The sequence below is a fragment of the Sinocyclocheilus grahami genome, unplaced genomic scaffold (assembly GCF_001515645.1).
Source record: "Sinocyclocheilus grahami isolate Dianchi unplaced genomic scaffold, SAMN03320097.WGS_v1.1 scaffold13.1, whole genome shotgun sequence".
NCBI classification, from domain to species: domain Eukaryota; kingdom Metazoa; phylum Chordata; class Actinopteri; order Cypriniformes; family Cyprinidae; genus Sinocyclocheilus; species Sinocyclocheilus grahami.
The window spans coordinates 1,660,190-1,678,204 of record NW_015505192.1 but is presented as its reverse complement, the minus strand read 5'-3'; the positions used below and the strand labels follow the sequence as shown (position 1 = coordinate 1,678,204).

Below are 18,015 nucleotides of genomic sequence, written 5' to 3'. Positions count from 1 at the left end.
CAGCCTGACATATAAAGTCTTATATACACACGCAGTCAAAGGGATACATCCCTGCACACCTGCAAAAATATACAGGGGAAGCAGTGATCTGATGGTTTCCTTCATAATTACAGAGTACAGAACAAAGTCCCCCCACCTTCTCTGAGCCCCCATAAACCACCTGTTCAGCCCCTCCCTGCCACTTACATGCTATTACCCCCCAAAATTCCTGAGAGAGTCATGGATAAACTCCTGGATTTATGATTCCAAGCCAGAAAGCAGCCAGATGAGCTGAAGACTGAAGTAAAATTGGGATCTAGACAGATAGACAGACTGTGGGGTGGTCTAACCATGCATGTCTTCATGAAAATCTCGTATATATAGTAACACACATAGTCCAAGCAACGATTCAAACCTACTTAATACACATGCAAATCAAAGGGGAGTTTTACACTGAAAAAATGGAATAGGGACAATTTTCACTCAGAAATTGCTATTAAACGTCACAAATAATTACAAAAGCGAGTAACAATAAGCCTGTTTCCTCCACAGGATGAAAAAAAGAAAAGAAAAGGTAATTGCGACTTTTTTCTCTTTTTATCAAAATGGTAAAATATACATTTAGAATTGAGAGATATAAAATGGGCTTTATAGTACTGAAGTCCAGATATCAGGTAAAACAAGAGAAAAGGCCTAACACAAAAAGCCATTATTATATGCATTTTGTTACTTCTCACATTAGAACAAATGGAATACTTGTTCAAAGAAACTGCACTGTACAAAGCCAATATGTAGATGTTATCTTAAAGGGATAGCAAACTCACAGTCCATATAGGCTACCTCAAATGCTGTATTCCAAGCCTTTGGAGCCATAAGATGGGTTTGTGTGCCAAACAAACCCAAATTAATTGACAACGTTCCTGTGTCTGGACTATTGAGTCAACTCAAGAACCGGAACAAATCATTTAGATCAGATCAACCAATTCATTGAAAAGATCAAACTTGTTTACACATGACTACTTCGATTATGCAGAGCAGATGTCAAAATTATGAGAGGATAAAAATGTAAATTTTAATTGGTCCCTTGCATTATCGCTAACATATGGCTCCAAAAGACTTAATATCGCGTATGAGTTATACAGTGACTTCGCATCCGTTTTGAGGTTTAACACCTGTAGTAACCATTCATTGTCATTGCATGGAAAACACATTCATAAACCTTCATTCTCTATCCCTTTAAAGAGCTTAAAGGGATAGTTCACCCAAAAATGAAAATTTGGCATCCAAGATGTAGGTGACTTTGTTTCTTCAGTAGAACACATATGATGATTTTTAACTTTAACCGTTGCAGTCTATCAGTCGTATAATGCATGGCAATGGTAACAAAATCTATGAGAGTAAAAAAAACACAAAAGCCTGCTCGCCTGAAGTTATGGTTGATTGCTCTTCGGCTGGATATCAACACACACATTAACGTAAACTACGCCAGAGCGCGTACACACCTCACGCACCGGATGCCGTGCGCGCGCTCAAAGAAGTTTTGGACATAGTGGTGTATTAGAGGTAAAAAAAAAAATGGTATAAATACTGTTCGGTTTCTGGCACAAACCGATCGTTTCGTGTCTTAGGACATCAATGTGTCGTCACGAGCCGCAGGGTTTAATTTGGATTTGTGCATGTTTTTTTTACTCTCATAGATTTTGTTACCATTGCCATGCATTATACGACTGATAGACTGCAACGGCTGGAGTTAAAAATCATCATATGTGTTCTACTGAAGAAACAAAGTCACCTACATCTTGGATGCCAAATTTTCATTTTTGGGTGAACTATCCCTTTAACTTGACGCATCTCAATGTATCCCGGTTTATAACATTATTTATTTAACTTTAATAAAAACCGGTAATGCAGCTGCTACCACATTTTACGTTTATTGATAGAACAATTCTACACTGCATCAGATGCTTGTGAAAACACCTTTCCCTAAACCACAAGCTGCACACAACACTTCGTCTTGCACAAACTAATCTCAGATTTACACACACATACTTAAAACTTGTAGGCCACAGAGCATTAACACTTAAGGCCAGAAGGAAAACAACACCTGTCAAAGAAATGTTTTACACATGTCAAGGTACAACTCACCAGGTCAAGGTATGCGTCAACGTAACCAGTCATTTCTTTAAAGTTTAAACACATCGCGGATCCAGAAAACTCTGGCACGCCAAGCACAGCGCACGCGATCCAATTCGAATGAATTCAAGAGAACCGAGTCGCGCGAGCGAAACGAACGAACAAGAAGTTACGATCAATGCGATTCTTTCATCACTCTCTCGCTCCTCGATTGCATCTACTCAAGTTCAGTTTTAAATCACCGCGACTTCTCCGTTGCCATATGCATCATATCTGACAGACATGAGAGAGGAAACTGATGAAAACATCGTTTGATCGGTTCTGTGAAAGTTAAACTCACCCACTGTGACTAAAATCCGCGAGGAGACGACAAGAGAAGCGCGCACCCTCCGTTCCTTTCACACTACACGCTCGTTTCTTTCTCTCTTCTTCCTTTTCTCTGCCTCTCTCGCTCTCTTTCCCTCCCTCTTTCTCTTCTTTTCGGCTCTCTTAGAAATAATTATGCGCTCTGATTCAAGAACCCTCTCACGTGACTCCACCCTTCAAATATACAGCACATATTTCACAAGCCACAAAATGCCTAGAGGGAAGAAACAGAGGCAAGCTTAAATTTCTGTTTTTAATTCTATGCCTCTCTTTCTTTCTTTCTCCTTCTTTTTCTCACTCCTTGAACTCTGTGTATTCACAAAGTGACAAGCACTGAGTAGCACATGATATAGGAATGCCAACCAGAAGGAACTCTAGATAAAATGCTGGATACAGTTTCTTCTCATTTTAGACGACATGAAATCTTACTTAACTGATACATGTTCCTGGGCTTATTGTGAAGGGTTCATCGGTGCATGTTATTCCGGTTGGGAAAACAAATCGTCTTTGCAATCTGTCATCGAAATGCAATAACGTGCTTCGAACACAGCGTGAAAGTGTGAAAACCCTAAATCATGCTATTCATGCGATGTGAATTACAAACTTGCATGAACAGTAGTAAATATGAAACAGGAAAACACGTAAAATGATGTTGGATTAACAAGTTGAAAAGCATTAAATAAACCAGTAACATCCACCAATGAATCATTTCAGGGTTTACACCAACAGTAATGATTTACTTGCCACAAAAGTCCACAAGAAAATGGCATCTTTTTGATGATGGGAGACTGTAAATATGGGAAGTTCCAAACTTCATGGTGCCGAGGGTGTGTCCGGCTATATGCCGCTCTCTATGTGTTTTATATCAGTACAGTGTGCAGTTTGTGTTTGTATGGAACAGTTCTGCGCTGGGTTGTTTGTGGTTCTGGGCGTTTGCCTGGGTTCCTCCTAAAGCTGAAATTCTGTACTGGCTTTGGTCAAAAAGAAACCCCCAGAAACCTCACTGTGAAGACACACCTTAACTGGCTCCTTTTTGACGGTGCCATCTCAAGCTCAGGGAGGTGGCATGTCAGGTTCAGCCTTGGGTCTGATGGTAATTTGTGCAAATAAATCAAATGGAACACTTGTTTTTATTCTAAACTCAATTATTAGTTACACAAAAATATATTTACATATGGTCATATTCTAATGTTTTGAAAGGTTAGTTGGACATGAGACAACATCGCTGTGTACAAAAGTTCTATTCAGTTTGTACTGGACTAAATATGAACTTCCTTTCAAATAACATTTGAGAGCATTTTCAGCATTCAGATTTTTATTTGCTAAGATAAACCGTTTACTAAACAGAGCTCAGCTAAAGTGTACCACACTCTTAAAAATAAAGGTGCTTCAAAAGGTTCTTCAAGCGATGCCATAGAAGAACCATTTTTGGTTCCACAAAGAACCATTCAGTCAAAGGTTCTTTAAAGAACCATCTCTTTCTTACCTTTTTGTAATCTGAAGAACCTTCTTTCGCCACAAAGAACCTTTTGTGAAACAGAAAGGTTCTTCAGATGTCTGAGGTTCTTTATGGAACCATTTAGACAAAAAGGGTTTTCTATGGCATCGTGAAGCACCTTTATTTTTAAGAGTGTAGGATACTTTAGCAGGGCTGGCATTGAGTCAAAATACAGAAGTCAACAGGAAATCGTTTGCTTTGCCACACAACCCTACGCTACACAGCTTTATATCACTCTTTGTGATATTAACTGTCTGTCAAAAGCACTACTAATTTAGAATGTGATCACTAAGAATATGAGGATATTTAAAACTAAGGAAAAAAATTGTGACAAGAGATTCGATGCTTTAGGAGTCTCCCTATCAAATCATTTCAAAATACTTAGTAGATGGGTTTAATTTCTCTTACATTTTTGTTGGAGCATCTAGTTTATCACGTTTCAAACAATATTACAGTATGTGCTGTCATTCTCCGTGTGTGTCTGTGTGTCAGTAGCAGGAGAGAGGTCAGAGGTTAGCGGTGTTTGTGTTTCATTGTCAGTGAAGTGTGTTGGAGGTTGAGATTTATGATCTCTGTGTTGGGAGACTGCAGAGTGGAGGATAATGAAGATAGATCAGACTGCTATCTCTCTCGCTCCCCTCATTCTCCCACACTACCTGTGTACCTCTCTGTCTGTCTTTCAGTCTTCCACATTGCATTTCCCTTTCACCTGCTTTACTCTCCCTATTTCCTGTTATTCTGCTTTTAAACAGAATTCTTGCATCCGAATATGGCTACTTAGTATTGGCATTGATGGTTTCATGAAGAGCCTTTAACATCCATGGAAACTTTCCACTGCACAAAAGGTTCTTTATAGTGGAAAAGGGTTCTTTCTAGCCATTTTTAAAAAATGGTTCTTTTAAGAATTGCTCACTGAAAGGTTCTTTGAGGAACCCAAAATGGCTCTTTTATGGCATCACTGCAATTCTGGAACCTTTTGTCTATGTCTTGATTTTTCACAGGTGTTTACCCATATTTTGAATTATTGTATTGCATTGTGTTGTGTTTTAGGGTTAAAAGAAATGTCTGTAAACTTTTTTTTTACAGTAAAAAAATATGAATATGGAATTGGCATTCAGATACTAATATCTTAATGACTCTTCCTTTAAATATGCATGGATACGCAGTTCATTGAATGAGTAGTAGTTGTCATAACACATTAGGGGAACTATATTGGACGACACACCATGTCTGCTGAGATTCCGAAGTCCCAGTACTGAGGAGCCATAATAAAAAAAAAACTGGCTTTTTTCAAAGTGGTTCCTTGTGGATACATTGTAGGTTTTTGAAACACCTTCAGTAAATTATTAAATTGGGTGTTGTTAATACATCATAGGTGAAAAAATACATAGTTGAATGCCAACAAAGCAGATGCATTCATCAATAAAATTAGTAAAAATAGCACACACTCACTGTAAAAACAATTTGGTGTAGGAACAATTTTCACTCAGAAATTGCTAGTTCATTTTACACTTAATTACAAAAGAAACAGCAAGTAACACTGAATTAAACATGAGATTTTCAACACTGAAATAGTGTTTTCGTGAATGTTATCCAATACTCGAAAAATCCTTTTTCACTGTGTATTTGAACACAGGCTCTCTGTCATTTGCTCCCCCTCTCCCCCTCTTTCACCCCCAATGGTTGCATTTGTCACTCTTTACTATGACATCATAAGTCATCTTAAAGGCCTCTGAAATCATCGTTATTTTATCCTTCCTCCTTCATTCTTTTTCATCCATGACCTTCTTTTCCTCTGTGTTAATTGTCAGGAGTGCAAATAAATAAACGAATAAAATTTCCACTAAGACAGTGTATTTATTTTTTGCCAAGGACTAGTGGGCCTGGATGGAAACAAGACGGGGAAGAAAACGAAAAAGGGAGAGGAGGAGAGAGAGAGAGACACATAACTGGTGGCCACGGCAGGTTTTAATCAGGAACAATATGCCTGTAATGAGATCATTATTTCCTTGCATGCTGATTGATGTCATGTGAGGTTTTGTACTGCAATGAGAGTGAGACTTGCGGAGAGAGCGCGAGGCGGGCATGTGCGCAAACGTGCGCAACGCACATTTACTCAAAGCACGCATAAGTAAATACACGGACACAGGCACACGGAAGGCATCCGTTTTCAGTTTCAAAGTCAAACGTACTGCTCGACCAGTAAAGGGCCTCATTCATTCCGCCTGGCAAAATGTACACATTTAGACTCCAACTGACATGAAGAAATAACATGCACGGTGGGAAAAAACACGGAGAGCTTTTGGGAAAAGCTATAAGGGGAAAAAATGGGACAGGCTGTGGTGTATATTTTGCATTAAAGTTCATGTAAATGTATAAGCCACATGCCATATTTAATCTGCGGTTGCATATGTGCGCAGGCTTGTACTTATTATTTTGTGCGCGAGTCAAGGGAGCGAGCGCGCATCGGAGGTCCAAACAGAGTTGTCGGAAAATCCTAACAGAGTGCCAATAAGCGCATGCAAATGAGCGCGCGGCCTACCCTCCAACATATGTGTCCAGTGAAAGGTGAATGGCCCTCCTGTCTATACTTTCCTCACAATCAGCCATGATGTCACCATGAACCCTCTCTGAACCGACCTCTGTCAAAAAACATTGCGCTCTCTCCCTCTCGTCTCATTTTCCACCTTTCCCTATTGCACTCACCAGGCTGCCTCCCCTCCAGTCCGAATTCTTTTGGTGAAGCCACATTTTTTCTTTCTTCTTTTTATTCGCTTCTTTCCATTCAGCCCCCCCCCCTCTCCAACTCTCTCTCACTCTCGCTCCCCGTTTTCGGATCCAGGCGCATATCTGTCCGTGGCTCTCTCGCTAATTGAATCAGTACAAGTGAAGCGCACTGCCAAAAGTACCAGTATGTTCCGATTAAGATGGACTTCAAAAAGGCGTAAAGGGAAAGAAAGCAATGGTGGAAATATATGGTACGGCTAAAAACAGATAGAAGTCGGGGAAGGAAGTCACTAAAAGACAGAGATAGAGAACGCGGAGAAAGAGAAGAAGGAGAGAGGGGCTGGAGGGGGCAGCGGGAGAAGCAGCCTGATCCACATATGGAAGCAATTCTGTAATTGCGGCAAATCTTTGTGCTCGAGAGGAAAGGTCCCCGTCTCAATGCCTTCTCCTTCGCAAATAAAACTGCCATTGTACAGTGAAAAAAATGACGTTGAAACAATGTTCACTCAGAAATTGATAGTACAGTTTGCAAATAATTAGCCTACAAAGAAATGCCTAGTAACTAACTGAATTAAAGCAATATATGCCCAAGAATTAACCTTAGCTAAAAAATCTACAGTCCCTCAGGCCATCCAAGATGTAGATGACATCTACAGATTTCTTCATATTTGGAGAAATTTAGCTTTACATCACTTGCTCACCAAGGGATACTCTGAAGTGAATGGGTGCCGTCAGAATGAGAGTCCAAACAGCTGATAAAAACATCCCAATAATCCACAAGTAATCCACATGACTCTAGCACATCAATTAATGTCTTGTGAAGTGAAAAGCTGCATGTTTTTAAAAATCAAATGCATCAAGGCGTTTTAACTTTAAATTGTCCAAGAGGCCATAATCCATTATTATGCTTCCTCCAGTGAAACATTCATGTTGTCCTCTCACATCAAATCCACTGACATATTTGTTTAGAACTTTTTGGACCGTTTTTGCTTGTAAACAGTGCTTGATCTGTGCATATTTCTCTCCTGATTCAGAAAAGATTACTTTTTCAGTGGAGAAAGCAATATTGAGTGAGGACTCATATTTTAGCTGGAAGCAACAGTTTGAAGTTAAACACGTCTTAATGATGGATTTGTTTCTTACAAACATGCAACTTTTTTGACAAGAAAATAACTGATGGATTGGAGTTGTGTAGATTACTTGTGGATTATTGTGATTATTTTCTGAAATTGTGTTTACATGTAGATGCAAAGTGGGTTGCATTAGGTTCATTTCCAAATACCGTAGTTGTAACAGTCAGAATGTGGACAAAATGTGTCAGCAAATATTTGAAAGGCACTTGAAACACTTTCAACACAAAATTTTTTTTTTCATTTTTATAGGACTGAGTAATAATAAACTTCTGAGTGATGCAGATACATGTAAAGATAACAAAATATAAAATAAGATTAAAAAATATGCCCTACTAAACATTTAAAAAATTTAAATAAAACTCTACCAATATGGTACTGACATATGGTGTATCTCTATTTTTATGGTGTGCCTCATTCTGACGGCACCCATTCACTGCAGAGAATCCATTGGTGAGCAACTGATGTAATGCTAAATTTTGAAGTAGAAAGACTAAATAATATTTTCTTGTAAAATGTACTTTTTTTTCTTTGCTTGCATGGCAAAATTGTTGCACTCTTTAAAGCATTTTAAAAGTCACATCTAAACTTTCCACTATATATGTTCTTCACCATACTAGTGCCCTTTGCCTAACAGGGAGCTTGGTATAAGCTTGTTAAATTGCTCATCAGCCTCAGAGAATCTGGCATGACTTCACATACAGTGATCTTTCAATAAAAGAGTGAAAAAGTTTGAACAGGTAAGTGTTGGTGGGCAGGAGAGTGCAACAGAAAGATGACAGACACTGATGGCTGCCTGCCTAGCCCGAGGCACAAGGTGTTTCTACTGTGTGCGCTTTGGCAGCAGCCCCTGTTCAGTTCCCAAACACTGCCGCTCTCCCTCTGTAATTATCGACATGCCCTGCCATAACATGTTCCTCTGTGCGTGAGTTGCCCATAGTCATGGTTTTATAGCTGTGGAACAGAGTTCCAAATTTAACACAACCAATTAACCCTGGCAACTGTCAAAACACCACAGAAACAGGGTTTCCAGAAGGCGCCACATTTCCTTCTGATTATTTCTATCTTGTTCGAAATGCATCATCTCAATCAACGTGTCAAGCGCACAAGCTGTAATCAAGCTTTATTGATGGATTCAGAAAAAAAGAAATGCAAGCTAGAATGTTCATGGCTGACTTTGACAGAGCTTCTTCTCGAAGTCCAAATAAAGGCCTTGAATGGCGGTTTTATGATATGTTGCATGGTTTGGATATTATAACGTAGAAGCATATTTTAGCCTCTCCTGTTGCCAGTTACACTGCTTTTACTTTCACATTTACAAGGCATATTTTATTAATGGAGAGACGGGAATATAATATATTAAGGACTGAAGAAAAATAGAATAGAAGGTTTGATCCATTGGTGTGGCCTAATGCTAAATTAAGATGCAGAGTTTAAGAGCCACTTCTTGCATTAAAGCCACATCTAGTGGTCAACATTGGAAGTACAACATAAAGCCATCACTATTCCTCAAGTTCAGTCAGTGTGTAAGAAAGCGCTATAAACAAGAACACTTTCATAAATATTACGTTTTATATATTATTATGCACTATCAATGAGAATACTGTGTTTTTTGCTGTTATTTCTTTATAACAAATCATTTTTAACTATACTGTAAGTAAAACAAATAGCACAGACCAACTCTAGTTTAGAAAACTATACAGTGTATAAGAGTTATTGCTATAAAGCACTGGCCAACTAAATATCAAGTTTATGGTCAATACATATTCCAATTGCAAGACAACACACACATTTCGTACGAGGTTTAGGCTTTTCAACCATTTAAAGGAATTAATGATTATATTTAACGAAATATTATATATTTTATGCCAAATAAAACTAGGCTATATTATATTTTATCAACTAAAACTGTGCAATTAATATATTTCATATGAATATTTCTAATGTATTTTTTTTAAACCACCACAATAGCACAGTGGCAAAGCACTTTTAAAGGGTTAGTTCACCCAAAAATGAAAATTACCTCATGATTTACTCTCCCTCAAGCCATCCAAGGTTTATATGACTTTCTTCTTTCAGACGAATACAATGTCCTGGCTCTTTCAAGCTTTATAATGGCAGTGAATGGTGGTCGAGATTTTGAAGCCCATAAAAGTGCATCCATCCATGTAAAAAAGTACTCAACACGGCTCTGGGGGGTTAATAAAGGCCTTCTGAAGTGAAGTGATGCATTTGTGTAAAAAAAATATCATATTCAAAACTTTAAAAACCGTAATCTCTAACTGTCGTATGCACAATCACGCAGGTGGCGCACCAGGGGATGTCGTAGGACATAAGAGTAGTGTAAGCTCCAGTGAGAAGTGACGAACACAGAAGCGCGGAGGAGCGAGCAAAACAAAACGCCGGTCATGAATTAGAAGTACAAAACGATGATTGGTAAAGAAAAATGTTGGCCAAGAGGAGACTGGTTTTCCTTTGCTGTAAACAAAACTTGGTTCTCGCAAAACTAGCATATTGTCACCGGAGCTTACGCTACCCCTACATCCTACGTCATCTGCTGGAACGCTTCTCTCTAGTGAACACATGTACGACAGTTAGAGGAAGCTAGAGATTACAGTTTATGAAGTTACTGATTGGAGCGTTTTTGAAGCTGCTGCCACCGATCTGGACGAACTCACAGAGACTGTAACATCTTATATCAGTTTCTGTGAAGATATGTGCATTCCTACCAGGACTCATTTAACCTACAACAATGACAAACCATGGTTCACTGCAAAACTCAGACAGCTCCGTCAGGCCAAAGAAGATGCTCACAGGAAGGGGGATAATGTCTTGTATAAACAGGCTAAATACACACTGGAAAAGGAGATCAGAGTGGCAAAGAGGAATTATTCTGAAAAAATAAAGATTAAATTCTCTTCCAGTGACTCGGCATCAGTGTGGAAAAGTCTAAAAGAAATCACCAAAAAAAAACTGTCTATTGTAATATACCTGCACACACAATTGTCAATTTATATATTTTTATTCCTTATTTACTTGTTCTATTTTTATTTTTATTATCTGTGTTTTTTGTTCTGTCACTGTCATTCTGTTACACTGTGGAAGCTTCTGTCACGAAAACAAATTCCTCGTATGTGTAAACATACCTGGCAATAAAGCTCATTCTGATTCTGATTCTGATTCTTCTAAATATGGATACTTTTCTTACACAAACACATGACTTTGCTTCAGAAGGCCTTTATTAACCCCCCGGAGCCTTGTTGAGTACTTTTTTTTATGATGGATGGATGCACTTTTATGGGCTTCAAAATCTTGACCACCATTCACTGCCATTATAAAGCTTGAAAGAGCCAGGACATTTTTTAAATATAACTCTGATTGTATTAATCATATACACCTAGGATAGCTTGAGGGTGACTAAATTATGGCGGAATTTTCATTTTTGGGTGAACTATCCTTTTAATTGTGGCCCACCCTATGAGAAGCTAGCAATTTTCCACAGGGATGTAATTTATTAAAAAACAACAACAATAATAATAATAAATCAAGACAATTAGCATTAATAAAATTTTAATTCATAACTTTTTATACTGCATTATACCTTTGTAACTCTTACATTTATTTACCTAAATATTATTATCTTGTTATTGTAGTATTTTTTGTATTTACATGTTTTTGTTTTGTTTTGTTTTCCTCACACCCTGCTGATGTTATCGATGTGATCTGTTTGGAACTCCTTTATTTTGTGCATCAGAGATGTTTATTTGTAACTACTAGTATACCGTACTATCGTTTTCTTTTTGGACCTTTGTTCTGGAAAAACAAATGTCATATTAAAAAAATAAATAAAGTTAAAAAAAAAATAATAATAAAATTTTAATTCAAGTACAGAAAAACAGCGATGTGCGTTTATTGACCACAAGAGGACGCTGTTTTGCCCTTCTTTCAGTTTAAATGGGCCATTGTTTACAAATCATTATCCCAGAAAACCTAATCACAGCAACACAAGCACATGCTTGCATTAAAACAAAACCAACTACTAAGAAACTTTTAAAAAAAGAAAAAGAAAAAAAAATCACTCAAACTTATGTGTGTATATATATGCATACACACACATACAGAGAGAGAGACCGGGGCTAGTTGTCACACAGAGAAGTTGCCACAAGAGCATCTCAGTTATCTAACTGAAAGCCCCCAAGAATCCACTATACAAAGATCATATAAGAGATTTTGTCAGATCTTATTGGGGCAAGTTGTCACTTTTGTTTAAAAAGCTATACGGTGAGAGCAGGATGAGTTGAGCCAGTTTTTACTTATGGTGTGTTTAAAGTGAGCACAGGACAGTAATGGGTCCAACTTAAATATGTATATAAATTTCAGGATGTTGTGCATCCTTGGGAATAATCACTTCAGATCTAAAATGAATTGCCTTCAAAATATGGCTTTCCAAAAAAAAGTGGTCTCTTGGCTCAACTTGCCCCCAGTGCGGGGTAAATTGAGCCTAGGGAGAGGGCAAGTTGAAACACAAGGAATTAAACTGTGCCATTGATTAGGCTGAATATTTTCACCTCATGTTATATCAAAGGAAAAGAAATTCAATAAAAACGGCTTCTTAAAATGTATGCGTGAGCCTTGTGATGGACTGACCATCCATCCAGGGTTTTTCTCAACCTGATTTAAGACGCTGGGTTAAAATTAATGACGTAAAATGTAGAATTTCAGTAAAATAATACTTTATAATCATAAGAAAGGGTGACCCACTGGCTCAACTTACCCCAGGACTTTTGGCTAAAATTACCACATCCCTACCATTTGAACAAACTTCTATCATCCAGCAGTTTAGAGCTAACATCATGCTAACATTATAACCTCATATTATAACCTCCTAAAGCACAAACGCGTGTGATATTTGTCTGTAATTGAGTCCTTGAACATAACAAATCACTGCAGCAAAAAACATTTTTTTGAACTTAAATTGAATTACCAATTATTGGACGAGCCTCTCTCAATCACAGGGTGAGTAAAATGGATAACTCTTCATATATTTGTGGTCACATCACCAATTTTGTTTAAGGTTGTCTAGAAACAAGGGGTGGCTCAACTTCCCCACAGGCTCAAATCACCCGGATCTCCCCTAAATGTTGTAATTTAATTCAAATTATTGACTGAACATGTCCAAAAACAATGATTTGATATTAATATTGTGTGTTATCTTTTCATTTTTAAAATATATATCATAATACTGTATAATACATACAGCTCAAGTGTTTTTTTCATGCACTTGTTTATGCCATGACTCTATGCATCATTCACACTGGAAGAGATTTTTTTTTAAAAGCGCGCGGCAGCAGTCACGCAGAGCCCCGCCTGCTGTCCATGTGCAAGCCTCTTATGTCGTCTAGTCTCACGCTGTGTTTAGCATAAAATGTGTGTCAGTAGGACACATGCAGAGGGCACATGCAGCGTGGCTTTACCAGCACGTATCGTGCTCGAATAAGCGCATCCGGCTCAGCTCTGCGCTTACACATCCGCCAATGAAAATGCACGCTTGAATCAAGAGGAAAGGAAAATCTAGGAGATCATGGGGCACGTTAGAGTGAGATAAATCCCCACCCCCCAAAGAGAACAACAGAGGTTGACGGCTCCCCTAAATCCAGTCACATTTGCCAGTCACCTGAAAACGTGATTGATGTGGGTGTGGAAGGGCGTGTGCGTGGCTAAGAGTGAAAGTGGAGTATGACAGTCCCACAGAGATGCTGATGACAATGAACGGGCAGAGGCGAGACATCATCACCCAGCATTCCTAATGCGTCCTTCATTCTAGATCAAGAGCAGAGTACAGGTAGCCGCGCGCGGAAGGTGCATCTGCACACCTGTGACCAACTGTATTTTTTACCGACTGTGGCTCCGCTGCCAAATGCTCTGTGCGCGAGATACTGTCTGCCTTCTTTGGACTGCTCACTGTATGCACAGGCTTTTCGTGACTTTTATACCTGTGTTCACCAGACTTTAACATACTGACACACAGACTTTCTTGAAGATAATAATTCTGAAGACAGAGGATCTTGAAAAACATATCAAGGATGGACAGCAGTCCTGGTAAGTTATACATTTATAATTATTTACGTACAATATTATTTTTAATAATGTATTATTATTGCTGATATACTGCACTATTATTATTATTCATAAAAATAACTGTTGGTATTAGTCCACATGATTGTGCTTAATACCTCAAAATATAAATATAACTAATCATGTTTATTGTAACCAACCTGGCATTTCATGTAAATGCTGAACTCATAATTCAGTGCAATTTTAGGTTATATAAATTTGTGTTTTCTGATTAGATGGTGTTTAAATGCACAATTTAATTAACAGATAATGCTGTAAAACCTGAGGATGCTTATTCTAAAAGCTTTGTAGTTTGGGGCAGGTTTCATATTATTATGATTACTATCATTATTCATATTTTTATTGGTGGCAGTGGTACTGGTGATATTGTTCCACTTCTTAATAAATGGAATAATACTCATAATCACTGTGCATTTCATTCAAAGCTGAGATCATAATTAAGTAAATTTATGTGCAGAGTTTTGTGTTTTCTAATTAAACTGTATTTAGATGCTTATGGTTCTAAAACTTATTCCAGGCATGTTCATTCTAAAAGCTACAAGTAGCATATGAAATTTACTCATAACAAAGACATTTTACTGTGTTGCATTGAATTACATGATACACGCTGGTTTGCAGTTATGATCTAAGCAGGTGTCATGAAAGCATTGGCATGCTTTGATGATTGCGCTGGGCAGACTCATCATCAGTGTAGCATAAAGACTACAAAGTACATCTAAATATAGTATCAGTCTAGTCCAATGTGTGAAACACATAAATGATGGTGATAAACATTATCATACTTAAGAGTAATTGCTGTCATAAACCCTTTGTAATTGCGTTCATGGAGTCTGTCTAGAAACCATGCATGTACACTAACAACTTCCTGCTACTATAGCCATGAAAACAAATTCACATGTATGTATGGTCCAAGCTAGAGATAGTGTAAACTAGAGTATGGCCATTAATTACATGAGATATTCAAAACAAACTTCATGCAACTGTAATGAAAATGAAAAGCAATATACTCAAGAGACATTGTTCACTGTCCTACCAACACTAAGTTGGGAAAGTTGGTGAGCTCTTGGGGAACATGGGTACTAATGCACTAAAGTTGCATTAGTTTTTCATTTATTTCATGAAGTTTGTAATAATTTAACTTTACTCAAGTGTGCACTAGCCTTCATCCAAGGAGGTTAACCGGTTAAGCTGATTTGGGTAGTGGTTCATTACACAGGTTAGCTAAGGGCCAATTACATGCTGGCTCAGTCAACCAAGTCCACTTCAAGGTTAATTGACGGCTGATTCATTTACAAAAGCTGCAGTCACGTTCCGGAACAGGTGATGGAAACATTGTCTGGTACCTGGTTCACCCTCTCAACTCTGTGTTTGACAGAAAGCCTTGAAAGCATGTAAAACAAATACGAGGCACAATAACATGCTGCATAAAGTCGTTAAAGACAGGGAAATAATAACATTCGAACACATGACCTTTAAGTGGTAGACAACAGGAAACAAGGAAGCAGATTTTCTGTAACGTTTAACAAGTTAACACACTACATCATCTCAAACGTGTGACTTTAGATCCAGCTCACATGGAGTTCTAGGGATGCAACAATATTGCAATTTTGACTGATACCAACTGTTTTTATGTTATGTCCAATAAACAATATGAAGTTTGATATTATAAGTCTATACAATCTTACATTAAAATATATTTGAACATATTTGAATGTACAGTATTAAAACTGGGAATATGAAAAATACAAATATATTATATATCTATAACCCAATAAAATGACCCAACAGGATGAACCCATCATTGGGGATATATGTGTGTGCGTGTGTAGGGTGACCATGATTTCACCAAGTACAACATGTTCCTGGATCAACATCCCTGTTGATCCTGGAACAACTTTCCAGTCAACCAATCAGAATTGAGGGATAACTCTTGTTAATCAGCTATCATTTCACACTGATTTTAGGAATAAATTATGGGTAGGGTTAGGTTTAGGGGTAGGGATTGGGTTTAGTCTATATTTTTGGACAGTAATGTTGATCCAGGATCAACAAAAGATGTTGATACAGGAACATGTCTTACTTTGCAAAATCCCGGCGACCGTGCGTGTAGAGATAGAGAGAGTGCATTTTATACAAATGCTGAGATCATAATTAAGTAAATTTATGTGCAGTGTTTTGTGTTTTCTAATTAAACTAGATGCACAATGCATTGTTCTAAAACTTTAATATATTCCATGCATGTTCTTTCTAAAAGCTGCATGTTGGATGTGAACTCTCCCTCTCTCTCTCTCTCTCTCTCTCTATATATATATATGGCTGATGGTCACCGATATATCAAGTTCCCATTCAAATGTGCACTGTAAAAATTTTTTACAGATATCCTAATGTGCTTCATATGGTAACATCTAACTAGTTTTCATTTAAAAAGTCAAAAATATTACCCAAATCGACCCAACTACATCAGGTTACATAAGTCATTTTAAGGTTTAGATCAGATGAAATAGAATCAACTTGCATCTTCAAAAGAACTAGAGCATGTACTCTAGTTTTATTTATTTATTTGATCTCTTAGGCAAAACTATGGCAAGTATGGTTTGGTTTACTAACCTACTGACTTCAGATGCTTTAGAAAACCGTGAAACTGTGACTATTGACTATTTATTATATGGTCCCCTTTATTTTCATTATTCATGCAAAACAAATGCTGTGACGTTTATGGAACTCTGTAACACCTTCCAAGAGTTTTAAATACACATCACACATTTAATATAGCCTATACTCTGTTAACGCCAGTGAGTTCATACGAGGTGAATGTATGCTTTAGAAAACCGTGAAACTGTGACTATTGACTATTTATTATATGGTCCCCTTTATTTTCATTATTCATGCAAAACAAATGCTGTGACGTTTATGGAACTCTGTAACACCTTCCAAGAGTTTTAAATACACATCACACATTTAATATATAGCCTATACTCTGTTAACGCCAGTGAGTTCATACGAGGTGAATGAGAAGTTCCAGAGGCGATTTATGCAGGGTAACGGACCATCCACCCATCCATTCTATATAGCCGCTTGCTCTATTTTATAGCGCTTTTCGATTATAAGCTTCGATTTAGCTTTACAGTGGAAGCGCAGCGCGCGCGTATCTTCCCACTGAACGCATCCCTAGCGCCTACAATAGTCCTCACGTGCATGCGCTCTTTCAGCCGCGTGCGGCGCGTGATTTCCACGCCCCCGCCCTCACTGCTTCTTTCAGTGATTCTATGTTTTGATGCAGATTGTGCGCTTGAAAGGGGGAGGTTGGTCAGTGGGTCAGCGATTTCATGCAGTCAGTGTAGCGCCTCATCACGTTTTCCCGCCTCATGCAACTTTTTTCTTTGGAGCGGTTCACATAAACAGCCTCATGACAGCATGAGAACATTCTGCATTGTACGAAATGACCTATCTAAATGTACTTTTGGGGTTTGCTTTCCGAGATATATATATTACAGAGTGTGGAAAATGCTAAGCATACCCAATACTATACAATATAAGATAAACATTTTCAATTCAATTAAAATTTCTTTATTTTCAAAAATTATTAGACTTTACATAATAAATATTGTTTCAAAGCAGCTTCAATAGTGACATATGACCAATGAGCAAGAAGAAAACTCTATAGAAAGATTCAACACAAATAACAACTTAATATTGCAGGGAGAGCTGAACACTGAGCAATAATATATAAAAAAATATAAATATATATAAATATATATATATATTTTTTTTTAACGAAGTATAATATTATATAATATAAAAGAATATAATATTCTTACTAAATATAATTTGTAAATATTATTCAATGAAACCCCCCAGGGGTCTGAGAACGGAAAACTCTTGGCCTTAAATGGTACATATTTGTGTGATTTTGACCCACTTTAGAATGACAGTTCTATCTGTATTAACCCATTTTATCTATAATATTCCTAGATAAGTGAGCACATCTTCTAGTAAGCAAATGTCATGCTTGTTCTAAAACAAGTTTTAAAAAGTGAAAGTTTATAT

General features: G+C 37.6%; 2 protein-coding genes across 2 annotated transcripts in view; one reads left to right on the top strand and one right to left on the bottom strand.

Moving 5' to 3' along the window:
- LOC107599443 (retinoic acid receptor gamma-A-like) overlaps positions 1-2,614 on the bottom strand; it is a 55,834-nt gene extending 53,220 nt beyond the window's left edge. The window contains exon 1 of the mRNA XM_016291032.1: positions 2,453-2,614. The gene's annotated coding sequence lies outside the window, so the exon portion shown is untranslated. The remainder of the gene's footprint in view (positions 1-2,452) is intronic.
- A 10,856-nt stretch (positions 2,615-13,470) lies between these two features.
- Positions 13,471-18,015, top strand: part of LOC107598823 (nuclear receptor subfamily 1 group D member 1-like) — an 18,322-nt gene continuing 13,777 nt past the window's right edge. The window contains exon 1 of the mRNA XM_016290258.1: positions 13,471-13,932. Within this exon, the coding sequence (XP_016145744.1) occupies positions 13,917-13,932 (16 nt within the window). The 5' untranslated portion in view covers positions 13,471-13,916. The remainder of the gene's footprint in view (positions 13,933-18,015) is intronic.